Raw genomic sequence first — 26,355 nt, 5'->3', positions numbered from 1 at the left:
CCAAATTTCTAAGGCAAATACTCGGTGTCCCCCCCTGTGTTCCAAACGCAGCATTGCGACTCGAGGCCTGCCTTCCATCTGTGGAAACTCGGACCTGGCAGAGAACATTTAATTATTGGCTTCGTCTTAATCTGAATCCTCCTGGTCTACTGCCGTTAGTAATGCAAGACCCTCACGAAAGCAAGTGGTTTAAAACTGTGCATAAAAAACTCCTTACATGCGGTCTGCACTCACAGTCCCTACTATCAATGGGCCTCATCAAAGCAAAGAGTCTAATAGGCCAGCGCCTGAAAGACATCGAACGACAAAACAACCTGACTATCTTAAAGAAACTGTGCCCATGGTATACCTACTTTCCCCCTTCTCATTTTGACTCTCCAGCCTCATATTTGTCTAAACTAACCATCCCAAAATACAGACGTGCCTTTACATTGGCTAGATGGGATGTTCTTCCCTCTGCTGTACTCGAAGGTCGTTACCAAAAGACCCCATTTGAAAAACGACTCTGCCCATGTGGAGATGGTAACACGGAAACAGTGTCCCACGTCCTTTTTTCTTGCCCTCTTTACAAAGACCTAAGGAATGAGATTATTACTCCACTCATTCTCTCCAACCCCGGCCGTTCAACAGACATTACACTGCATTTTCTATTATCTGATACGAACAGTCAGATAACAGAGAAGGTCGCGAGGTACATCGAGAGAGCTGTGAAATTGAGGGCCACCATCTGAGTGACAGACCTGTTCACCCGACGGACCTCCTTTTGTCTGTTCTTTTCTTCCTTTTATCCCTATTCTCATTTTTAACTTTTGTACAGCTGTGGCCTGTTGGCTTTGCTAATAAAGTTTTGATTTGATTTGCCGCATTCTGGATTAGTTGGAGTTTCTGGGTTACCTTCAAAGGTAGCCCCACGGAGAGTGCATTGCAGTAGTCTAAGCGGGAGACATCCAGAGTGTGCACCACTCTGATGAGACAGTCCGTGGGCAGAGAAGGTCTCATCCTGTGTACCAGATGGAGCTGGCAGACAGCTGCCCTGGACACAGAATTGACCTGCACCTCCATGGACAACTAGTCCAAAATGACTCCCAGGCTGCGCACCTGGTCCTTCAGGGGTACAGTTGCCCCATTCAGGACCAGGGAGTCCCCCCCACCCGCCCGACTCCTGTCCCCCCAAAACAGTACTGCTGTCTTGTCAGGATTCAACCTCAATCTGTTAGCCACCATCCATCCTCCAGCCACTCACACAGGACCTTCAATCAAATGTTTACAAGCATAGAATCATAGAATCATAGAGTTGGAAGAGACCACAAGGGCCATCGAGTCCAACCCCCTGCCAAGCAGGAAACACCATCAGAGCACTCCTGACATATGGTTGTCAAGCCTCTGCTTAAAGACCTCCAAAGAAGGAGACTCCACCACACTCCTTGGCAGCAAATTCCACTGTCGAACAGCTCTTACTGTCAGGAAGTTCTTCCTAATGTTTAGGTGGAATCTTCTTTCTTGTAGTTTGGATCCATTGCTCCGTGTCCGCTTCTCCGGAGCAGCAGAAAACAACCTTTCTCCCTCCTCTATGTGACATCCTTTTATATATTTGAACATGGCTATCATATCACCCCTTAACCTCCTCTTCTCCAGGCTAAACATGCCCAGCTCCCTTAGCCGTTCCTCATAAGGCATCGTTTCCAGGCCTTTGACCATTTTGGTTGCCCTCCTCTGGACACGTTCCAGTTTGTCAGTGTCCTTCTTGAATTGTGGTGCCCAGAACTGGACACAGTACTCCAGGTGTGGTCTGACCAGAGCAGAATACAGTGGCACTATTACTTCCCTTGATCTAGATGCTATACTCCTATTGATGCAGCCCAGAATTGCATTGGCTTTTTTAGCTGCCGCGTCACACTGTTGGCTCATGCCAAGTTTGTGGTCAACCAAGACTCCTAGATCCTTTTCACATGTACTGCTCTCAAGCCAGGTGTCACCCATCTTGTATTTGTGCCTCTCATTTTTTTTGCCCAAGTGCAATACTTTACATTTCTCCCTGTTAAAATTCATCTTGTTTATTTTTGCCCAGTTCTCTAATCTGTCAAGGTCGTTTTGAAGTGTGATCCTGTCCTCTGGGGTGTTAGCCACCCCTCCCAGTTTGGTGTCATCTGCAAATTTGATCAGCACCCTGCCACAAACTTCAGTATCAGAGCCAGAGCTTTTTTTAAAGCCGGAACTCAGTTCTAACACCTCTCAGGTGGGAATCATTGCCATAATAAGAGAAGAGAGGAGGTGCTCAGGATGAGCTCCAGCACCTCTTGTTCTAGAGAAACAGCACTGATCAGGGCCTAACTAAGGGCTCTCCCACACTTCCGCTTGTCCTGCCACTCCCCTCCAGGAAAACCAATGGTTTACTGCTGAGTTGGACCAAATGGTGATCAGTTTTTCTGGGGGTTTGGTGCTTCTTCTGATTCACTCCTGGTGTTTGTTTTCCAGGGAAAAGATGCAAGGCAAACACAAAACTGCCCAGACCCATACCTAAGAAGCACGGGACAAGTGGAAAACTGCTTGAGCCCATGCAAAAGTGTGGCTGAGTCCACACATCACAATAATTGGGTGGCTTGTAGCCATGTGAGAGGATTATTTTTTTAAATGAATCCTAGTTGGAAGGCAATTTTGATTTCAAGCATAAGACACAGAAGGGGGAGGTTTAACCATTTGCACCCCAGCCACAACCCTAATGGAAATCCCCCCTCTTTGTGCTGCAATTAGCAACAGAGTTTGCAGCTCAGGCTCTCAGCTACTATATGACACTAGCTTCTCAATGCAAAGGTCTCTTGGTTCCTCAAAGGATTCCATTCATTCTCCTGTGCTGCCCAGTTTTCTCAGAGAATGGGCCATTTCTAACATAGCTTCCCATCTGCAGAATGTCCCTAACTAGAACCTAACTAACTAGGAATGTCTTACATGCAGTTGTCACTGAAATGCAGAGCCAAACTAGACACAACCCCACCCATGCAATTAGCAACCACAGTGCCACCCTCACGTATGCCTTTTTGAGAAGCAATTTCAGGTGCAGGGCACATCAGGACCAGGGCATACAGGTGGTGGTGACTGGCCCGTTGGGATTAGTAAGGCACAAGGCAGGAAGACCAATAGCTGTTGAAGCCAATGGCAGGTGAAGCTGGAGGCACTAATAGACAGAGCTAACTAATTCTGGCTTTGCCCCCATCCATCTCCCTGCTGACTTCTGCAAGGGCAAAACACAGACTAAAGGAGGAAGAAGAGGAGGAGGAAGGTGGTAGGCTTTGTAGCCCCCTGGGCTGGATGGCTGGCTGGCAGGTGGGAGCTGGCTGAGGTTGGTGGGGCAGTGCTCCTGAGAGCAGCTTTGCTCCTTTGCCCCTTGTGAAGTCCTGATTCAGATCTGGCCCCAGATGCCTGCCATCTGCACTCTGGGTGGGAGGAGGGAGGCTCCATGATTATATTTGGCTTTAATGTTGGTATCATTTTTGTAAGTTGGTTTGCAGAAGTTTGTGAAAAGGTGAGCAATAAATACAATAAATGACAAACGTGATTTAAAAAAGCTATTGTTGCAGTTGCTAGTTGCATGAATAGGGCAACATCCGGTTTGGTCCATGGCTGCAATACAGAGGGGCCAGTTTCCCAAGAGGCAGTCCCATGCATCTGAACGACAGAACCACACTGGTGAAGCTAATCTTGGGCATCATCTTTCCTCCCACCAGCTCAAACTCTGCAGACTCCAGCCACGGGGGGGGGGGGGGGACTGCTTCATGGAACTCGTGGAGTCTGCTTCCAAAGAGCCAGACAGTGGAGTTTTAAGAATCTGAACTATTCTGTCCTGCCCTACAATAACTGCTCCAGAAATGCAAGACATCTTTCATTTAGAGAAAGAAGGTTTTCACACAGGATACTAAGAACCTCTTTAAGCATGGAATGAATCAATTCTGAATTAACTAAAAAAAGACAGTAACTTTTAAATGAAATTAATGCTCTGGTCAATGTGACTTTTTCATTCAGTTACATACACAGGAAATAAATTCAAGAGAACACTTGAGAGTTCATGCAACTGGTCAATTCAAGAATGCTCTTGCTGCATTTTTGAGCTGAGGAGTGGCTGCTGGAAGCTGAAACAGATGACAGAAGTCCAGATTTTACTCAATCGTGGTCAATAAGAGACTGATGCAGTGCAGCAGCTTAAGAGACCCTTGAGTTTAACTTCCCGCTCAGTAGTCACAAGGGATGGGTGAATTTGTCAATTTTGATTTCTCTCAATTCTCCAGTCTTAAGTTTACTTCTCCACATTTTCACATCAGTTTTTTTTAATTACAAAGTCCTCATGAAAATTTCTCCTCTGCCCCTACCATCAAGGCCTGATAAGCACTTTGAGGACCTGAAAGCACCACAGAAATGCTAACAATTAATAGTTATCTGCACCCAATGATTCTTTTGTGCTTTCCTTTGTTCTGTGACCCCCACAAATGACAGAGTAGTCCTATGCATTTAGTCTTGCTATTCCAATGATCCTCTCAGAGAGTGAGAAGATCTATCAAGAATTCAGCATGTGGGTTTTCCCCCCTGCTATTACTTTTTGCACAGGCAGCTCCAGCATAAACATGGACTTTGAAATAGGAGTGCATGCCAAGGTGAGACTTTCATTAGCTGACAGCAGCTTGGAGGCTCTGTCCCTTCTTGTTCCAATGGTCAGGGATAATGGGAGTTGTAGTCCAGCATTATCTGGAAAGTCTTGTGTTCTCCACCCCTGGAGAAAAATCTCCTAAGCTGGTCCTGGCATTTGGGCACCTTATACTTAAGGCAGGAAATAGTTTAATAATAAATAAATAAATAAATAAATAAATAAATAAATAAATAAATACTGGTTCTGGGAGTGAATCCAGATTACTGGAATCTATGGTTTCTTTATTCAAGCGTCTAGCAGTGTGTTTGGTGAATTTCTTGCACGGGGTTTCAGGCTCATTTCCCAGATGCCATTACTGAAGAGAGAGATTCATCCCCTAGTAAGACTGTGGCAATTTTCTACATACTTTGCTGGCAAAGGACCCTATTCTAAAACCTGATGGCTTGACAAACAAAAGGATTCAACTTCCAAACTGAAAACAGCTTCTCCTGGATTCACTTTCAATAGTCTGAAAAAGCAAACCACCTGCGACTCCAAAAAAGCCTTAAAGCAGAGATGGGGAGCCTGCAGCCCTCCATATGCTGGTGGACGGCAGTATCCCTCCCTCCCAGCCAGTTGCGGAACACTTGTTTTGCATACGAAAGGCCCAGGGCTTGATTCCTGCCATTTTCAGTTAAGAAGGATCAGGTGGCAAATGATAGGAAAGATCTAGAGTCATCTTGCCTAAGCTACATAAATTTCCAGGTTGCACAAAACAACTTTATACCTCTCTGCTACGTCAAGATGAAAATGCAGATTTGCTACTCAGTTGCTAGATTTTGCGCTGCCTTGATGGATATTTGTTGAAGGATGGTTTGCGCCACAAACAAGGCCCAAAATGTGGACCTGTGCTCCTTCATACTCCCTCCCTTATAGACACTTTTAACAATTTGTCCTTGTTTTTATCTTTTTAATTTATGTATGATATAATCATCTGTAATGGGTTTGAGTTACTCGTGCGTAAACTGTCCCCATTAGGGAGCTTAATTGCCTGGGTTAAACCGTCCTGACTGCACAGCCCATCTGGCTGCCTCAGTCGCTAGCAGAATCTGTCTGTGGGCGTTTCTTAAACCTTTTCCAGCATAAAAGCTGTTTGACTCCCAGTCGTCTCCGCCTCTCACTGCGCAGGAGTCTTCTGCGCAGGGAGGGCGTGGGTAGTGGAGGACAAGTGCTCTCCTCACTGATGTCCAGGGAAGAATCCCGGAGCTCTCCCTCCGCTTCCCCCATTTGCCCTCCTGGATCCCTGGTGTTACGCCGATTTCCTTCCCCCTCTACCAAGCTGCGTCTCCCCCTGGTGCTTGTACCTTCTCCTGCAGAATCGGGGAGCCTCTCCTTCTCCTTTCGCTCTGATGTCAGTTCCCTGACGTCATCTTTTAACTACTAGTTTTTTATCCCTTACCTGATTAAGTCCTATGTGTTCAGTTTATCTGTATGTTTTATCTTATGCTGGTCTGTGACTGAAATAAAGTTTGATACTGATACTTAGAAGACATCTGAAGGCAGCCCTGTATAGGGAAGTTTTTAATGTTTGGTGTCTTACTGTGTTTAAATTTGTTGGAAGTCACTCAGAGTGGCTGGGGCAACCCAGTCAGATGGGTGGGGTATAATTAAAGTATTATTGCTGTTGTTAAATTTATATATTGCCCTTCAGTTGAGGATCACAGGGCAGTTTGCAATATAAAGAATGGAAAGCCTAAATTGTGAATATAATTAATATGAGACAGAAAGAGCCATGGTGAAATGAAGATCCACAGTGAGAAAGCTATTTACAACTTCTGAGGGAACATTCTGAGGGTAGGAAGACAGGACCCTGAATTCCAATACCCAAATGCTCTTGAGCAGTAGATGAATCGGACAGAGCAAGAGCTATTCCAGCTTATTATCAAGATAATGACAGAATGAGTTGTTTACTCGAAGCAAGCCATAAGACAAAAGCCACCCCTAAAAGCTGTCTTTTGCAACCAATACCTATGTAATGCAATAGCTTTGCAATAACTATATATAATACCTGCATATATAAGACAGGAGTAGGGACCTGTGGCCCTCCAGATGGTGTTGGTGAAGTTGTCCTACCATCCATGACCTTGCTGGCTGGGGCTGAGGGTCAATTTGCACTGCAGCTCTAAAAACCAGCTGCAGACTACCAAGTGATGGGTAATGTGACAGAGCAGATCTAGCCATTAAACAGAGCTCTCCCTAACTTTAGTGGGTGCTTCTGATTGCTCCTTTGCAAACATAGCTTGCATTCCATGAATGTGATAGCCTGTTTGACCCATAGGGTTTCAATTTTTAGAAAATGGTTATAATCCCAGACCTATGAATGGCTAAGAACTCTGTAGAGAATGCATGGTGAAATTGCCAAAACTAGGAGAAAAAGTTCACATGGTCAACATGACATAGAACCTTTGAACCCTGCAGGTCTTTGCCTGCCTTCTTTCACCAGAGTGAATTGGTTTGTGCAAGTGTAACCAGTTCTGCCACTTCTATGAATCCCAGAATTTAAGAATTTGTTTACTTCGGTGCAGGACTGAGATGGTTTTTAAAAAGGAAAGAACACCCCACTCAATCTTCTCACCGATAATCTACACCTCTAGCTATGCCAATACACTTTACTCATTGGCACACCCTATCAACTCACCTTATGCATGCACCCCAAACGGAGGGTGTGCATAGCTGAGAGCACCTGACTTGCATGCAGGAGGTCCCAGGTCCAATCCCACCCCAAAAGTTCTGAGACAACTAGGGTAAAAACAGCAGTACTTTGAGGGCAGGAGCTTGAGGTGGAAGAATAGGACACCCCCTACCCCAAATATTTGCCCTTATCACATTTGGGAAGGCAGGTGAAAAATAGAGGTTTACTTCATTTACTTACAATTTACAATTTACTTCCATACCACCCGCTGACTTAACACAAGTTCTCTGGGAGGTTCATCAGTAACATGTTAAAACTGTAAGTATTTCCACAATACACATCTAAAGCTCTCTCCAACAGACCGCTTTGCCTGGAGTCTTATATTACTTAACAGCACTACTGGTTGAGTAGTAGTAGCAGATCCTGCTGCCCAGATCCCCGAAGAACTGCTGCCAGTTGGAGGAAGCCAGAGACAGTGAGCCTGTGGTCCTCTGGAGTGGTTGGACTCAAACTCCCAACAGGAAGTATGGTCAAAGGCCAGAAATTACAGGAGTTGCAGCCCAACAATATCTAGTTCACATTGTCATCTGAGTCATGTGAGGCAGTGAAGGTGATTTGGTGCTTTGATATGCTAATGGGCTGGATGAGGGCCAATAAACCAATTCCTGGATATGGGAATATAGGGCTGTGCTTCCCTTGAGGACCAGATGGCTTCAGTGGCAAGGAGAGTCCTTTCCAAGCTTCAGCTGGTTCACCAGCTACAAATATTCCTGGCAGGGCTGCAGTGGCCCATGCTGTGATCAGCTATTGTTTGAATAACTGCCATGCACTGCAGACAACCCTTGAAGACAACTCAGAAGTTTCACTGAGTCAATAATGCACATGACAGATGTTTGACAGGTACCACCAGGAGAGATCATATCACATTGATTCCTTAAACAACTGCCCTGGCTGCCCATCCACTTCTAAGCTCAATTTAAGGTGTTGCTGCTTACTTTTAAAGCCCCAAATAGTTTAGGGCCTGAATACTTGAAGAAGTGCCACTGCTATAACCAATTGCCTGTGCTTTCTGATCAGCAGGTTTGGTTGATGATGACATGGGACAGAGTCTTCTTCATGGTTGTTGGACTCTGATTCCAACTCCATCAGCCCTAGCCAGCACAGCCAATGGTCAGGGAAGATTGGAGTTGTAGACTAGGAACCTCTAGAACAGCCTTTCTCAACCTTGGGTCCCCAGATGTTTTTGGCCTACAACTCCCATCATCTCTGACCACTGGTCCTGTGAGCAAGGGATCATGGGAGTTGTAGGCCCAAAACATCTGGGGACCCAAGTTTGAGAACCACTGCTCTAGAAGGTCATACACTACCCTCCCTTGCCTTACAGTAGGGGGTGGGCTACCTCAGGTCGGGGTGTGTGTGTAGCCTTCTGGACCTCTCTACTGGCCGTTGGAATTCATCCTGGGCCATGCCTCTTATCCCCAGGTCACAGTCCGCACTTGACCTGCCTGACACCCTTCTTGAGTGTTTGTCTGACTGGATTGTGCCCCTGGACTCTGATAAGGCTGATACGGAGGGGTGTGTGACTTCTGTGTGCAGAAACTAGCCTGCTGTGCAAGGGTACAAGAATGAATATTAGTTGATCCACCTGCTTTTGCCTGCAGCCTTTTGCCTGAGAATCTTTTCCGCCCCCGTACAGGTGTGTAAGGAACTGACATTGTTGTCATTTCAGCATTAAGGAAACATGTACCTGTGTACCTAGAATAGAGGTGAGCAACTTTGGGCTCTCCAGGTGCTATTGGACTCCAACACCCATCAACCCCAACCAGTACATTCAACAGTCAAGGCCCTTCATGTGAAGGGCCAAAGGTTCCTCACTCCTGTCTGAGGACTTTCAGGTTTCTAAATGAGTGACTCTTTCAGACTTCTCTGCCATGTTTAGAGGCCCCTGCTGCCATTTAAGCTTTGCTAATGGCAGTTTTATGCTGCACCCCACCATGGTATCAGCAATGATAAAAATAAGGGCTGTAAGTCTTTAAAACAAATAACTTGTGGAGGGAACAAGCCTTCCCCCTTCCTGAAGCAGACAGTACAGTAGAGCGGCCAGGCCTGAAATCATGCAAGGCAACGGTTCAGCAAAGAAGGCCTTGCTTGAGATCAAATTGTGAAATAGGAGTCTTTTAAAAACGTTTTAGCCTAGTACACATACCCACATGCCAATCTTTTCTCTCTCATTTCAGATACCATTCAAGACTAACCATGGAAAAGGTGCCCTGACCTTTTAATGACCTCCTGTTTGACTGCAGTGCCATCTAGTTCATGCTTAGCTTCTGTTGGGGACAGCTGAGAAAGCAGGATTGCTTTGGGGAAACTTGTGTCAATTTACTAGCTGGGAAATTCTGTTGGCTTTGTTTCCAGCAGCACGAAGGACTACCCCCCCCCCTTTTCAGTCACTTGAGCTCTGCAGGTTGGAAGAGGCCCTGCGGCTTCTTACTCCCCCCACTGCAGAAATTGCTGCCTCTCCATCTACATTCTCACAATTTCAGCAGGATTAAGGCAATCACATCAAGATCATGAGTCCACAGGAAGTTGCCTTACACCAAGTCAGCAAGACAGCAGTGAAGAGCTGCAGCCATTTCATTTCAGAATGACAGCTGCACTGGTCCATAAAACTCACTGCCATTCACCCTGATGGACAGCATTTCTTTTCTTTGCCCTACCTGGAGATGCCGGGGGTTGAGTCTGGGGCCTCTGCATACACAGCAGATGCTCTGCCACTGAACATCCTTCAACTTATTGTGGAACAGCTTTAGTTCATTACTCCATTTGCATCTTGCCTTTCCCTTCAGGAGCTCCAGTGGTGGACCTGGTCCTCTTTCCACACCAAACTTTATCATCACAATCAACCCAACTTGAACCAGGGTGAGCGCCAGTTTTTGGAGGGTCTATGAGCAATGCACCGACTAGTGAGCCAACCGCTAAAGCAAGTCCACTCTTGCCAGTGGAACCTCTGGCATGTGGCAGGTGCCCAGTTATGTTAACCCTCATCCCTGGCCATGACTTGAACATGCTTTTTCAAGAAGTGTACTCATGTCGTTTATAGTGCACAAACAAGCCTACCTGTTTGAGAAGTGGTTTGGAAGCTGGACGACTTCTGTGATCGCTTCTGGGTTCTTTTTTGCAATGCCGCAGATGTCCAGCTTGCTGTAACATTCCTCCTGCACCTCAGAAATCATTCGCTGGAATGTGGAGCACCTCCGAATGGCGAGGAACACTTTGGAGGTAATACCGTTTGCAATGCACTTCAAGCTCTCCTTCACAAAGGCTTTCCCCTGCCAATTGATTGTTAGGGTATAAGTGACCAGGTTAAAAGAACAGGAGTATGAATCTTTACTGTATACTATGCTTTTGTCACATGTAATTAATGATCCTCAAGTGGGAACCTCAGTTAGCAATGGGCAAATGTTGATTTTAGTTTCTCATTTTTCCAGGTCTCCACATTTCCAGTTCAAGAGGGTTTTTTTTTAAGTTCTCATAAAAATTTAGAAGTGCTAATTTCTCCCTATATATACATATGTCTGTTTATACAAATATATGCATTTTTGCACATATTGCTTTCCTGGAGAACTGCATTGCAAAATTCAGAGACGTGGTAATTTTAAAATTACAGCAGAGTTTCTGTCTGCATTTTATTTTGGGAAGTAAAAGTTAGGTAGATTTGCCCTTAAATGCAAATTAGACTGAATTTCTCCTCTACCCCTGCCAGTGGGGATGACTCCATTTCAGCATTCTGGACACCTAGCAATGCCTTCTCCCAAGATACTCCATTCCCCTCCTGTTCTCCTCCCAAATTCACTAGTCCTCCCCCCTTTTCAGTTCACCCTATATAAATATATATATTTTTAATGTACTTTTGCCAACTTGCGTTTTCCCCTAAGGCTGCTGTTCATGGGTGGTGCTGTTTTGGCTACTTAAGGAGAATTCAGAAAACCAAATTCACCCTTAGCATGTATAATGGTAACTGCAACATACAAAGCTTACTTGGCAATACTGAGGGCTCATGTACACTTCCATTTTCCTCTGGGAAATCCTGCAGTTTAGCATGGAATCGGAACAAACAGCAATTGGGTTTCTTTTGTGTGTTGCTGTTTGTTATGATTTAGCACTAAATCGCAGGTTTCCTGGGAGAAAGCAGCAAGGGAAAGGCAAAACCACTCAGACCTGTGCCTAGAAAGCCTGGGACAAGTAGAAAAACTCCCAGACTTGTGCTTTTTAGGGACTAGCAGAAGAGTAGAGGAGCCCTGAGCCATTTTCAGGTTGGAGACAGAGTTAAATTTCACAACAGATTTTCAGACAGGGAGAGGTTGATTGATAATCCAGGCTGAGAATAAACCAATTAATTTGGTTTGCTCCATACCTAGAGATCTTCTTGTGACAGCGTGTGCTCTAATAAGTAAAGGGCTGAAGCCATAAATTAAGCTGCTGACCTGACTGCTCCCAAGACAAGCCCACATCATGCAACCAACCTTAATGTTTTTGTTTTGGTTTAATAGTCATGCCAGCCCCTTCCACACATCGCTAGTGTGATTACTGAGTGGACCAATGCGCCTGAGCCTGCATGGCCCGGGCACCAAATGCCCGTATGGTACTGTGGTTGTCTACAGTGTAGGACTGTAGCTCAGGGGTACGGCATCAGCTTTTCACACGGAGGGATCCTGACATCCCTAGATAGGGCTTGGTGAGAACCATTCCAAGCTGCTGTCAGTCAGTGAGGGCAATATATAGCTAGATGGGCCTGTGGTCTGACTTGGTTTAAGGCTTCCTACACAGAAGGCTGTGCTGTTTTGAGGGGAGGAAGGGGAAGGGGAGATCCATGCCTGCAGCTCAGAGCTCCTTGGAGGAAAGACAGGATAAAAATGCAGTTAACAATGGGATGGATCCAGATTAATGGGATCCAAAGGTAACAAAAGAGCTCTGGTTCTGAAATAATAATAAAATACTATTATTACTACAGTAACAAGAACAGATGGAGTTTGCATATTTCTATGTGGACTTAAAAACCATGTGCAAAGAAGCAAGGATGTTCTGAGAAGGAACTAAAATGTCACTGACCCTCTCACTAGAAAATGTTGCACTAGCAAACGCCAGCACAATGAAACTCTTAAAAAATCCAAGGAAGCCAGCTAACAATACATATTTAACTTAACCAAAATCAGGACAAAATAAAAGCTCCCCTTCAACAGTTCTGTAGAAGTTGCTTGCAAGCTTTCTCTTTCATAATCTGGGATACAAATGTGTCAACTGATTCAGTTATATAAGGTTGTGCATCCATCACCAAGAAGGCTAGATACCACCCTCAAGCTCTTCCTGATCAGGGAGCAACCAAAGGACAGGAAGTCTAGTTCTTTCATCTCTGTAGATTAAAATAAAATAAAATACATGCAACAACTATTTTACACTTGTTCCATGCATGCACAATGGCTCACACAGGCTTCGCCACAACCCAGAAGCAGCTGGAAAAGGGGGCGCAGTGGGGTGGGGACGTAACAAGGCATAACGGGGTGGGGCAGGCTTACACACACTCCGCTGACCCATGTGGGGGCCCAGAATTGCAACCCCCACACAAATTGGGGATTGCCTGTAAAAAGAAAAGACCACACCATGTAGTATAATCACATAGCACAAATTATTGAGGAGAGAACATTGAAATTAGTGTAAGCGGCTTCCCACATTTTGATCTTTTATTAATTTTTTTTACCTGCCATTTATCAGCAAGTTCCAGGGTAGGTTACAACAATTTAAAAGTAAATATTAAAAGCAGTTAACATAGTCAGAGGAATAGGGTGCATGCTGAGAACACACACCAGCAGGTGTCCAAGGTCAGGGTAAAGCAAGATGCCTTAAGCATACAATCAAAGCTGTCTAATGGTGGTGCCACACTGTGGGGAGGGAGTTCCACAACTTAGGGGCTGCCACAGAGAAGGCCCTCTCCTGGACTCCCCCCCCCCCGTGAATGTCTGAGGGCGGAGGGTCCCCCTCTTCAGCTGATCTTATCACCAGAAAGGAATGAGGCAGTCTCTCTGAAAGTTGGGACCTTTTAAGACTTTAAACACCTCAAATTGGGTCTGGAAAGGAACTGGCAGCCAAAACAGCTGTTTCAGAATAGGGGCTATGCAAGTTCCAAAGGCATCCCCCGTCAGTAATCTTCTACCCCGCAGATATAGATGCTTTGCATATGAAATCCCATCTGACTGGGATGGCAAGAAAGCCTGCAGCTCTCTAAGCATTGCTAGACTACAGCTCCCATCAGCCCTGACCACTGGCCAAGCTGACTTTTTCTGGGGTGGCGGGTGGCAATGAAATCCAACAATATCTGGTAGGCCATAGTCTCCTGCCATGGTCCCTACTTTACATACTCTGCTACTCAGTGATGCTTAAAGCAAAAAATAAAAAATCCACCGTTAGTAAAAAACAAACACCCTATAATAATGAACTTTAAAATTTGCCAGTTTCCTGTTCTTATTTACTGGCATCTTAAAATCTTCAGCCTAAGGAAAGCCACTCCACCTTGTCCAATGGTAGGAATGGCCAGGGTTCTACACTTGGTGGGTTAGGTGCCAAGTTTCTAACTCCTAGCCTCCTAGGAAATAGAAGTGCAAGTCATGTCAGGCTGATCTGGCCCTGCACATGTCCCTGCAGTAGGAGTGGCTGTGTGAAAAGAACATTTGTTTCCTCTTGAAAGGGAAGCTTGATTCTCCACCCCACAAGACATCCTCTGCCAAGCCTTCACACACAGTGAGTGGAAAATGTACTGTCATAGAATGGTCCCCTAGTCCCAACCCACCACTTGAATGTATCCACTGTGTTAATAAAATGTTGCTGTTTTAAAAAAACACAACTGAATAAACTGTCTCTGGGTACAAGTTATCACATATTTGCAGCAAATGAAGCACCTGACATATCTGCAGCTACTTAAAATATAGGTGCTTAAGGGACAAAGGACAATTCAGAAGCTCTTCATGCAACCAGCAGCTTTGTTGCAGCTCATTATCATTGATAACTAGCCAGCAGTGGCTTTCCAGAACTTCAGGCTGGAGTCTTCCCCAGGTCTACCTGGAGATAACAGGGACTGAACCTTGGACTTTTGGGAAGTTATCTGCCAGTGAGCTACAACCCTTATTTGCTCAAATAGCTGGGACTCCACCAGGCTTAAGAACAAAATGGGCCATATACAAATAAAATTATATATGTATCCCCAGTAGTGGGCCATATTGGCTGGGGCCAAGGGAAGTTGACACCAACATCATCTAGAGGGCCAAAGCTTCCACTATCCCTGTTTTAAAGAATACAAGACACTTCATTTTAAGAGGATACACACATGCATCACAGCAACCAGCATCTTAGAAGAAGCATTTCCTTCTGTGGAATAAGAGAATGCTTCTTTTTAAGATTGCATTTGATATCTGCAGTTGTTGTAAGACAGGGGTTGGGAAGCTCCAGCCAAAAAACCAGTTTAGGCCACTGAAACCTCCCTATTTGGCCTGTAAGGCTGTCTCAGCCAAGCCAAGTCCACTCTCCATCAGTTGCACTATATGAAGACAGGTGAATTCTGAGAACTTATGTACAATACAATAGTATTGGTTGCAGCAGCGTCTCACCCCTGGGCATATGAGTCAAAGAAAGCTGCCTCCTGCTCAGACCCCTGGCTCATATAGCTCCAGCAGGAACCAGTGGCTCATATAGCACCAACAGGAACCAGTGGCCTTTCAGCTGTTGCTGGGCTACAACTCCCACCATCCCTGAACATTGACTATATTGGATGAGGCTGATAGGAGCTGGAGTCCACCAGCATCTGGAGGACCAGCTGTTCTCCACCCACTGATCTGCACTGACTAGCAGAGACTCTCAAGGGTTTCAGACAAGAGATTTTCCTATCTCTAAGTGGCAATGCCCTTTGCATGGAAAGCATTGCACCACCATGGAGCCCCGGCCCTTCTCCTGTCCATCAGCAAGGAAGCTGCAAGGCAAAAGGGGTTAGGCTGATACTGTACCTGAGTGTCAAATTTAGCTGCACTGTAGAGAAAGGATTTGCAGATGTCATACATGCCGCCTGTGTCACATGTGGAATTTTCCAGGCAGGCAAAAGCACCACACCCTACTTGGAGGGCACTATTTAAACACCGCACCACATCCGCTGCAAAAGAGAAGGGGTAGAAAGAAGGAGAGTCCATCTTAATACAGACTTCTGCCATGCCTCATGTTTCCATAGCAGCTTTCAACTCAATTGAAGGCATTTGCCAGCAATTGTTAAGTCATTGCTTTCCTCTTGGAGTGTGCATATTCTACACATCACCTTTAACAAGCACCCACAGCTAAGCCACCACACCTCAAATGCATTTCTGCTGCAAGAGTCAGCTTCCAGCACCTTGGAGAGTACATTTTCTGCATCAAGCCTTTTTTGTGTGTGAAGTACACCAGGAGGACACCATCCCAGAAAGTCTTAGTGCAAAATTGGACAGTTGAACCACAGGTGACAGGCACTAAACTAAGTTCCTGAAGGCACGGTTGCCTATTCATCACAAACACAGTAAGTTCATTTTGGTGAGGTGGATTTCTGCCCTGAAGTCCAGCCCTCATAGCATCACTGGTTTTAGGGACTCCAAATTGGAAAGCATGACTGCCAAGAAAACAAAAGTTTCTGGTGCTTTCATTTGACAAACCAAGCCGAGAAGCCTCCACCCCAGTTATGATGCCACTTTATAAACATTTGATTTGTCACTCCCAAACTGGTGCCCTCCAGCTGTTTTGGACTACAAGCCCCAGTCAGCCCACCAGTCAGTGATGATGGAAACTGTAGTTCAGGCTTGGCCAAACTTGGCCCTCCAGATGTTTTGAGACTACAACTCCCATCACCCCTAGCTAACAGCTCCAGTGGTCAGGGATGATGGGAATTGTAGTCCCAAAACATCTAGAGGGCCAAGTTTGGCCATGCCAGATGTAGTTCAACCAAGCTGCAAAAGGCAGCATTAGATGAACCTTCCCACCTCACCCTTCCACACTGGTGCCATAGCGAGAATGGTGGAGAGGAGTTTGTGTGTTTGTGTTTGTCATGATTAACATAGCAAAACATTTTTATTGCAACAAGAACCATAGCATAAGTCCACTGTTTGTAGCAATGCAACCCAATTTTACAAAGCAGGAAGAAACAAGCACATAGTTACAGTCCTGCAATGCGACACAGTCTCCAACAAGCAATGAATGTCAGACTTTGGGGCTATTACAACTGCACATTCAAAATGGTTAGTATGTACAGAAACACCCTTCCCAAAGTGCTAATTCCAGACATTGCTAGTTTGATATATCAGCTTACTGCCAATGCAGCTAAGAAGCTTCACATTTTATTTTAACAGTTCACAGTTTAGCAGCCATTGCAATGCAAAGACAGACAGGTAGGGAGGAGGGAAAAGGCAAAGTTGGGTTGCCATGGCCACTGCAAGACAATTATGGGGTGGATGAGCAGCCAAATGGCAGTTCATTCCAGCTGAGCTGCTTGAGTGGGTGTCGCTGTCTCACCTCTCCTTGAGAAGCAGCCAGGAAAAGGGGCTGCGTATGGTGACAATTTTGAGAAAGGAGGTGCCAAAGGACACTTGGGCCCACCCAGGCTCTCGCTCCAATGCAACCATCACAAATCCTTAAGTCAGGAGTGGGGAAATGCCACCCCACAGGCCTAAAAAGTCCTTGCCAGTCCTCCTCATTTGGCCAAGCCACACCTACCTGCCCTAGATCTGACGTCATATATGTGGGGTGAGTAAAGACTCAACTGCACCAAAATGGGGTTTGCCAGCACTGCTTACCAGTTGACCACCAGGGCTTGAATAGCACTGTGCTATTCACTGTGCAGTTCTTCTGCACAGTTTGATTTCAACCCCTGCAGTCAAAAATAGAGGTTGATGTGCCTCAATGTGGTTGACAAATAGGTGACCCCACTCCCTGTCAAGCTTGGCATGAAGAGGGTGGTAATAGAAGGATCATGCCTACCTGCCTGCCAGATCCCATTCCTTACTCCTTATCATTCTATAATGGCTTGCTTAAGGCCACTCAGTGAGTTTTGGGCTGAGTTTATGAACTATGGGCTTCATCAGTTAAAAAGACACGCATGACCATTATGCTCACTGAGGCTGTAATCCTAGGCCCATTTACCAGGGAATAAGTTACATTTAATTTAATTGGGCTTGCATTTCAGTAGACATGTATGGGACTGTTGGCTTCCAACTTCATTCCAATTTTTAAACTCTGATTATGTAGTGTGAGTGTGTTTCTGCATGTATAGGAAAATGGTAATTTCCCATTCCAAGTCAACATACAGACAAGGGAGAGATTATTTGTAGAAAAAGCATTTTTGAATTATTGCTAAAATTCTGGGTGGCAAGTCAGTAAACCTTTCAAGGATAGGATGCCAAGAGGCGCAGAGGAATACCTAGCATTTTACGGACTAAAGGTGTGGCTGCAATGGATACATAGTGGGCATGTTTCTATGGAATGCTTGATTGGAAAAGAGTTTCTGAGCCCATGCTACAGTGCTGTGGCTGTCCCTCTTCTGTTTCTGGGTAGCAATGCATGACTGTGCTAATTTTGGTTTCTCATTTTTCCAACCTTAAGTTCAGTTCTCCACATTTACACATCAGTTTGAAATTAGTCAGTATTTCTTGTGCCAAGTTTTCCTATGCATATTTTAGACATGATTTTGCTTAATAAATTCAGTTTGCAAAGCAATTTCCACCAATATATACATTTATATGCACACTGTATTAGGCACATTCTCATGCACATCACATGCTGGAGAACTGCATTGCAAAATTTGGAGAAGTGCAAATTCTGAAGGATGGCTGTGCTCTAGTTTGAATAATGTTTCGGAAAGTAAGTACTGGGTAGCTTTGCCTTTATATGTAAACTGAAGTTAATTTCTCCTCCATTTGGGGACTGTTAAGTACTGTCAAATATGTATATCCTGACTAGGGAAACCTGGTTGGATGGGCAGGGGGTATAAGTAATAAATCACCACCCCGCTCTTTATAAAAACCAGGATTACCTCTGAGATGCATAGAAAAATAAAATAAAAACCATCACAAAACCTAAGCCACACCTGATGGCATTCCAACTCTTACAGAACACTACAAGTATTCCAGAATAAAAGAAGGCGCCTTAACTCACCTCCTGAAAGCATGCACCGACACAAAGTGTTGGGCATCACTTGAAGGTAATTCTGGAGGAACTGTGGCCTCATTCCTCACCTTGCCAACAACGGGCTGATGCTCCAAGGGACCTTTGTCACTAACCTTAATGAGCAAGGGGTTCTTTTAGGGAGAGGAGCTACTTTGCATATGTTGGACCCAGGCTATCTTGATGTGAATGCTCTCCCCAGAGAAAGACACTGGTGCCATCATTGCTTGCTTTTTGGCACCAGGCTGAAACATTTCCTGTATTGCAGGGGGTCCCTTGAGTCCCTTCCAACCCAAAGATTCTATGATTCTTACTTACCCAGGCTTCCAGTTGCTAATTGAGCAGGTAGCGTTATGTTTTCTGACCCTTTTAGTGGGGTGGGAAGGATTTGTCTATTTTTGTTCAGGAGAACTTCCTAATGGATGATGCCCCGTTGGACATTTCTACCTGCTTTAAATTCAGCCACCCTTAATGATGCCCCAAACCTCCCATCTAAAACAGCTGTATTATGGTATAAACTTTATAACTTAGCCTAAAGAATCACTGCAGAAGGGGGTCAATTTGCACAACTATCCTTTCTGTTCCAAAATTGAACATCCCGTGCTTCTGGTGTGACACACTAAAACAGTTTAAATATAGGAAACTGCAGTCCCTTACATTTAAAAATAGATAATGCATTCTACACTCACTGTGTTGTTTGCTTTCTATGTGGAGGTGTCATGGAATTGGCAGCTGAGCATTGCAGTGCACAGCTGGAAGAAGCATGGGATGAGTATGTACTGTAGAAAGAGGCAAATTACCATTGCCTTAGGATGCTCAGTGGCCAAGAGCAGTGGACCAGCACATGGGCTCATAGCAGGTGCTCACCTTCATCAGCCACGTAGAGAAGTTGTTTAAGCAGCAGCAGCAGGATCTGACGCTTCCGAATCATGTTGGATGTTGGAATGGATGCACTGTGAACATGTCCCTCTGCTTAAATAAGGACCCAATGGTGCCACCAGGAAAGGACTTTGAAGCAAAAAGGCAGGGCCCCCTTTGATGGGATGAGCACAGGGCTTCCAGATGCAGCAAGCTGGCTTGCCACATTTGATAGTAATTATTATTTAAATTCTCATTTGAAGGGGGCCCATAAACCCTGAGTCTAACCTTACCTTATCACTATAAGCATTTTGGACAAAGGTTTCTTTATCTTTCAACTCCAGTTTGAAAAGCTGTCACTAATATAGGCTTTCTAATCCCAATAAGTTGAGTGTAAGGCTCCAGTTAAGATTTTGCAGACAGTCACGGTGGTGAAATGGTTGAAGTGTCAGACTAAGATTGAGGTGACCCCACCTTCAAATCCCTACTCAGCTATACAACTGACTTAGTGACCTTGGGCTAGTCATTTCTGGGCATAACCTACCGTACAGGGTTGTTGAAGGGGATTAGATGGAATATACAGGGAGAAAATCATGTAATCCCCTTGAGCTCCTTGATGGAAAATTAGTAGAGTAATGCAGTAAATGTAGTTAAAGCCCAGTAGTTAAGCTCATGGAGGCGAGTAGAGCAGCATAAAGAACTTAGGAAGAGCCGCCAGAGTTTGTGCACAAGGCTGAACTATTTAAATATGTCAGCAGGACAATTTTCTTCCAGAAGCTGGCTGACAATCCACCAGATTTCTCCCCTGCCTGCAGGTAAATTGGTGTAACATTTTTCTTCAAGCTGAATTTCTACTCAGTCATGCAAAGGGAGATCTGTTACTTTTTGCCTGATCATGTTTCACATGTTAGGAATGACGTGCAAACCAGGACTTTTAAAAAATTGGGATGCTATTTCTCAGGGAAGCAGAGGATTTTAGACAGTAGTTCTAGAAACCTAGTGAAAAAGCTCGTTAATTTCAAGTGGAGCATCTTGCCATGGGTACCTTTTAAATGAGAACACTGCATGTTTCAATGCTAACTTATACGCAAGGAAAAAGAACTATGATAAGACAAAGCTCTCTTCAGAGCATCCATAACTATCCTCAGAAATAAATACCCTGGGGGGGGGTGTTATTATTTGTTACTATGTTTTGCATTTTTGTGTTTTTATATTGCAAACTGCTCTGTGATCTTTGGATGAAGGGTGGCATAGAAATTTAATAAATAAATGAATGAATGAATGAATAAAACAACTCATTTTATAACAACATGTTTCCATAGATTCAGGTTATAACTTGGCACTTAGCATGTTTAATATGTATTAGGGCTCTTATTGTTTTAGGTACAGTGGAATAACTGAGACCCTTTGTTTCTATAGCAACCAAGTACAAAAGGAAATTGAGCAAATACCCTAGAACTGTGCTGCAGAGTCTTGCAGATCTGAAATAGCAGCCTCTCTTGGCAAGTGTCAAATCAGAGGAGTATAAATGTCTTTATTTTAAATGGTGCAAGTGATGCCTGCCAGCGCTGGAAGTATAAGCAGCAGCCAACAACTTAGCCTTTTCAAAAGTGTTTAGTTTTAGGATTACTTGCAGCAATGGGTAAGTCAGCAAAACATATACAGCCCATTTCTCAAATGGAACTAACTTGTTTTAAGACTGTGTATTGGTAACATGCAACATGAGAATTCCTGATTTGACTGTAGAGCAAGGGAGGAGTAAAAGTTAGAAGCCAGAAAGGGAAGGTGTAAATTTTCAGATGTAGGTACTTACATGGGGTACTCTGTTCCCGGTACAGCTATTAAGGCTCCATACACACCATCCACTTAAAACACATGTAAACCACATCACTCCCAAAGAATCTTAGGAACTGTAGTTTTCCCCTCACAGAGCTACAGTTCCCAGTACCCCGAACAAACTACGGTTCTCATGATTCTTTTTTCGGGGGGAGGGCAGGGAGAACGCCTTAAGTATATGGTGCATACACAGACACACACCATCTTTCTATTTCCAGAGTAGTAGGTTAGCTCTGTTAATCTGCTGCAGCTAACATCACGAAAAGTCTCGGGGCACCTTGAAGACCAGCCAATTTAATTCTAGCAGAAGCTGTTTTGGGGGCGGGGCGCAATTCATCCGAGGCATGAAGTGTTCGCTAGGGAATGGTGCTTAACTTGGAGATGGGTGAGCCATTCTGCTTCAGTTCAGTTCTCCAAGAAGACTGGAGGTCTCCGCTGTGGCTGAAGCGGACGGCGCAGTGTGAACCACCTCGAATACTGCCCCGCATTTAGGATCACTACACCAGTTCCTGAAACGAGCGAGCGAGCGAGCGCTCTCCTCCCATTCATTCGGCTGTGGCACAGCGGCAGAAAGAGGAGGAGAGAAGCAGGAGGCATATTAACGCAGCGTAAAGTTCTCCTGCGCAAGCTCACCTCCTGCACACAGCTCCCGTCCTTTCTTTCAGTGGGGCAGCGGCTTGCGCAGGAGAACTTCCCGCCTGCGTTTGCGGCCAAAGTGAGCCGCAACAGCTGTCTGCACGGGCTCCTGCATGCAAAGGAGAAAGAGGGTACCTGAATTTTGCGCGGCCAGCCTGGCCTTCCTGGGGCTGAAGGAGTCATTCTGCTCCACTTCGTAAGTCGCAGCAGCAGCGGCCGCCAGCAGCAGCAGGACCGCCGACTTTCGGAGCATTCTCCGCTAAGTTTCCGCTAAGTTCTCGCTTCGGCTTCTCTCGCTTTCTGGAGCTGGAGCGAAGACGCGGAGCCGGACGCAGCAGAGCGCGCGGCAGTGGACGGGGCTTGAGAAAGGAGCAACCGATGGACTGACGCGCCGAGTCCGCAAAAGCCGCTGCTCTCCGTCGCCACTTGGACTCCCACTCCTCCTCGCTGCAGGTGACCAACCTGGAGTTTTTATAGCCACCCTGAGAGGTTCCTTCCCCTTCCCCACCCCTACCTCCAAGTTCAAGAGCCAATCAGGAGACGCGGTGGGCAGCCAATGGGGAGCTGTGCTCATTCAAGCACAGGAAGCCTGGAACTTCATAGGAAGAATTTTTTCCAGCCCATTAAAAGAACCTGCCAAAGAGGAATATTAACCAAAAGAAAAGAAGGAGCATGAATTTTCATTTGATGGGGTGGTTGGGGGAAGAATTTAACTCAAGCTGCATGCTATGAACTGAGTGGCTCTAAAGCCCAACAAATTCATAACAACAGTAAACTACCTTGTGGCTCCATTTCTATTTCACCTTTCCTGAAGGTGGGGCACATGGGTCTCCCCCCCCCCCCCAATATTATCCTCACAAACAATGAGGGAGGTTAGGCTGAGAGACAGCAGCTGGGGCCCAGGGTCACCCAGTGAGCATCAGGGTCCAGTGGGAATCTGAACCCTCATCTCCCAGCTCCTAGTTCAACACTGGTACCACTCACCACACTTGTCAATCATCCGTTCTTGGGCAAGGTAGTTGTGGACCAGATTCAGGCACTCTTGGAGGAAACTGATTTTCTAGATCCATTAAGAGCTGGTGTTGACACAGAAACTGCTTTGGGCACCCTGTGTGATGACCTCTGTGGTGGGGGAAATGTGTCCCTGTTAATTCTCCTCAATGACTCAGCAGCTTTCAATACCATCAACCATGGTATCCTCTGGAGCAGCTGTCCGACTTAGAGGTGGGTCGCACCCCTTTGCTGTGGTTCTGGTCCTAGCTCGGTGTAAGGCAGCTTCCTATGTCTAATGCTTCAGACAAGTGTCCAAAGTGTATCATTTACACTGCAATGCCCTGTCCCTATTCAATCCCCCAACATCTCCACTAGATGTTTTTGAAATAGAACTCCCATTAGCCCTAGCAAGTGTGACCTAAGGCTAGGCATGATGGGAGTTGAAGTTCAGGGTCAAAAGTTCCCCACACCGCGGCCAGATGAACAAACAATGTGATACAGCTTTCCATGCATGCATTATCAGATTGATGTCAGTGGATTGTGTGGGTTGATTCCATTGCACTTGAGGAGCTGCAAAAGTTTGATCTGTGATGTTCCATCAATTCCACACATACAGATGATTGCTTGATCAGCTGATGAACATGCATGTATGAACCAGCAACCCTTGATGACTGATGATGGAATGTCTGTACACTGAAAATCATTTTCTCTGCAGTGATATGGAAGTTCTCTCTGCAGTGTGTGCTACCTGTGATAGTTAACACTCTGCCAAATAGCCTGGAGATCACCATGACATGCATGCCAATGAACTTAGGAACCTGCTAGGTGGGTAGATTAAAATAATAATTGTTAATTGTGGCTTCCCCATCTCACTACTACACAAATTCCAGAACACAAAGAAACATGATGCAATAAGTTGCTACTGTTGAATCTGATTTTGTTTCCATGGTAATGACAATTTGACTGCTTGTGTTGATTTGGATAGGTAGGTAAGTGCAGGGAGTGTAAACTGATTGCAGAAATCCCACAGATGCAGGTGAGTTAATAAGGTCAGGCTCCATGTATTTCAGCTGCATTCCATCTGCTGAAAAATGGAATCATACAATCATAGAGTTTGAAGGGACTCCAAGGATCATCTAGTCCACCCCCTGCAGTTCAGGAATCTTCGCCCAATATGGGGCTCAAACCCACGACCCTGAGATTAAAAGTTGCATGCTGTACCCATTGAGCTATCCAGCCGTCCATGCTCTATAATAGTGGAATAGCCATTCATTTTGAGAAATCTAGCCCTTTTCTTATCTATCCAGAGTTAACTAATCAGTTACTCAACAATACATTGGAAGAAGATACACCTGACTCTTCTTCTGGGGGAAGGACTGTCACTCAGTGGCAGAGCATCCACACTACATGCAGAAATCCAGTGCATCTTGTCTCCAGTGCACATTTGAAACAACAAAGGTTGATGAACACTAAGGCAGTGCTCAGCCTGCCGTTTCCCATATTGCCACTATGGGGAACGCATCATAGGACAATGATGGCTTCTTAGCATATATTTAACCAAGAGAACCTATGTGCGAATATAGTGCACAGCGAATGGGATAGAGCAGAGATGAGGAGAACCCATGGACCTTCATGTGTTATTGAACTCCAACTTTCATCAGCCACAGCTGCAATAATCAGGAATGATAGAAGCTAGAGTCCAGCAAGCCTGGAGGTCAATGGATTCCCCATCCCTGGAGTACGGAATGGTGGGGTGTAGAGCTTGGACAGTGATCACAGAAAAACAATAAGCGTGTCAAAAGCATAGCTCACTTGGGGTGGAATGGGAAGTGCTGCCCTGCCCTGCCCTGCCCCACCCTGCCCCTGCTGTGCTGCCTCCACTGAAGCATCCCGGCAGGTTCTGGCATGACTTCTCCACCAACTGTAAAGGTGGTAGAGTGGGCAGGGCACCCGCGGGGGCTCTGCCTCTGGAGCTGACACTGCCCAAGGCAGGTGCTTTTACCTCGCCTCATGGGTGGGCCACCCCTCCCTCTTTCTGTGAAATGTTGGCGGTGTAGGCATAGAACTCATTAGCCAAAGGTGAAGTATATATTTCACACGTGTCCCAAATTTTTGTTAAATCTACAAAACAGCGAGGGGGGAGCTTCAGGTCTGTTCTCCCCCCCTAAATGTGGAGCTCCATAACATTGGGGATTCCTTAGGACAGACCCCCCTGCACCCTTTTCATGCGCACCCTTTGCATGACTGGCTTGACCACCTAGATGATGGGTAGCTAGCTTGTGGCCTCATATATGTTGCCATTCCAGGGGCCGTAAGTCAAGCAGTAGATGGGGCCAAGCCAAAGTGGGCAGAGAAATTAATGCAAGTATTTACTTCTGTACAATAGGCTAGTTTTTAGACATGCTCACACACCCATCACTATTCTCCATCCAGGCAAGCGAAAGGGGTTATCAGAGTTCTGAGACACATTCCAGTCAGGGCAAGACACTCAAGTGCATTTGCCTGGGTGGGATGTGTCCTTGAACTGTGAGAATGTTTCTTGCTTTTCTAGATGGAGGGAAGAGAGAAACTAGAGCAGGGAGTGGTGTGGCCTGAGGATAACCCAAGGGGCCAGACAGAGAGGCCCAGAGCACTGCATTTGAGGCCCTGACCCAAGTATAGGGTGCCCCTTGAAAAACTAATTTCTTGGCTGGCCAGGGCCACATTTTGCAGCATGCAAGGCTGTCCTGAAAGCAAACAAATGTGTGGGGGGGGGTCAGGGGGGTAGGCAATGTGAGCCCCCTAACAAAGCATCAAAGCATCTTAGAAGTCTGAAGAGGGATAATAAAAGGTTACATTTATCTTTCAGTGTGATCTCTTTTATCTATTGTGGGTCTTTTGGGGGTAGGGAGATGGATTCTTATTATTAACGTAGAGATCAATGCTCAGTTCTGATGTCCTTATTTGGGGTGGGTGGGTGTTTCAAGTTAGGCTGCTAGGCCACACACCTTCTTCTTAAAAGAGTTTAGGACAACTTGTTGTGGAAATCATCTTGTTGAGGTGGAGGAGAGAGAATGGAATCCAGTATATATGAGAACACAGGGATGGGATCACTGATCACTAGCCATACTGGCTGGGGATCCACTTGAGCTGGCAACATTTCCCCTTCGTTTTCTTAGCAAAATCCACATTTCCACTCCTGTTTCCAAAATCTCAGAGGCCAATAGCTCCGAATGTATATCCAAATCATATTTTTTTTCTTTAAGAAGCATTTTAATCAGAAAAAGGAGGTGATCTGATTAAGGCATAAAATTAGATACTTATGGACAAAGATACCAGCACATTAATATGGAGATTTCTCTCTCCAAGCATTTAGCCCTTGATGGATAATTTGCATTGGAAAGAGTCAGTTCCACATACCATTAACAGCTGTGAAATTGGCGTCATTCTTAAAGGTTAAAATAAAAACCCGGCTTCTCAGCTGAGCTGCCAAACATTTCTTCATAAAGATCTATGGTCAGAGGGCTCT

General features: G+C 45.4%; 1 protein-coding gene across 1 annotated transcript in view; it reads right to left on the bottom strand.

Annotated features, from left to right (window-relative positions):
* Positions 1 to 22,276, bottom strand: part of STC1 (stanniocalcin 1) — a 31,162-nt gene extending 8,886 nt beyond the window's left edge. Inside the window, exons 1-3 of the mRNA XM_082200770.1 lie at positions 21,990 to 22,276; positions 15,356 to 15,498; positions 10,425 to 10,636 (exon numbers count right to left, since the gene is read on the bottom strand). Coding sequence (XP_082056896.1) covers positions 10,425 to 10,636; positions 15,356 to 15,498; positions 21,990 to 22,107 — 473 coding nt within the window. The 5' untranslated portion in view covers positions 22,108 to 22,276. The remainder of the gene's footprint in view (positions 1 to 10,424; positions 10,637 to 15,355; positions 15,499 to 21,989) is intronic.
* Between the last annotated feature and the right edge of the window lie 4,079 nt (positions 22,277 to 26,355).

The sequence above is a fragment of the Podarcis vaucheri genome (genome assembly GCF_965113315.1).
Source record: "Podarcis vaucheri genome assembly, chromosome: 15".
Taxonomy (NCBI): Eukaryota; Metazoa; Chordata; class Lepidosauria; order Squamata; family Lacertidae; genus Podarcis; species Podarcis vaucheri.
This window is presented reverse-complemented; position numbering and strand designations above follow the sequence as displayed.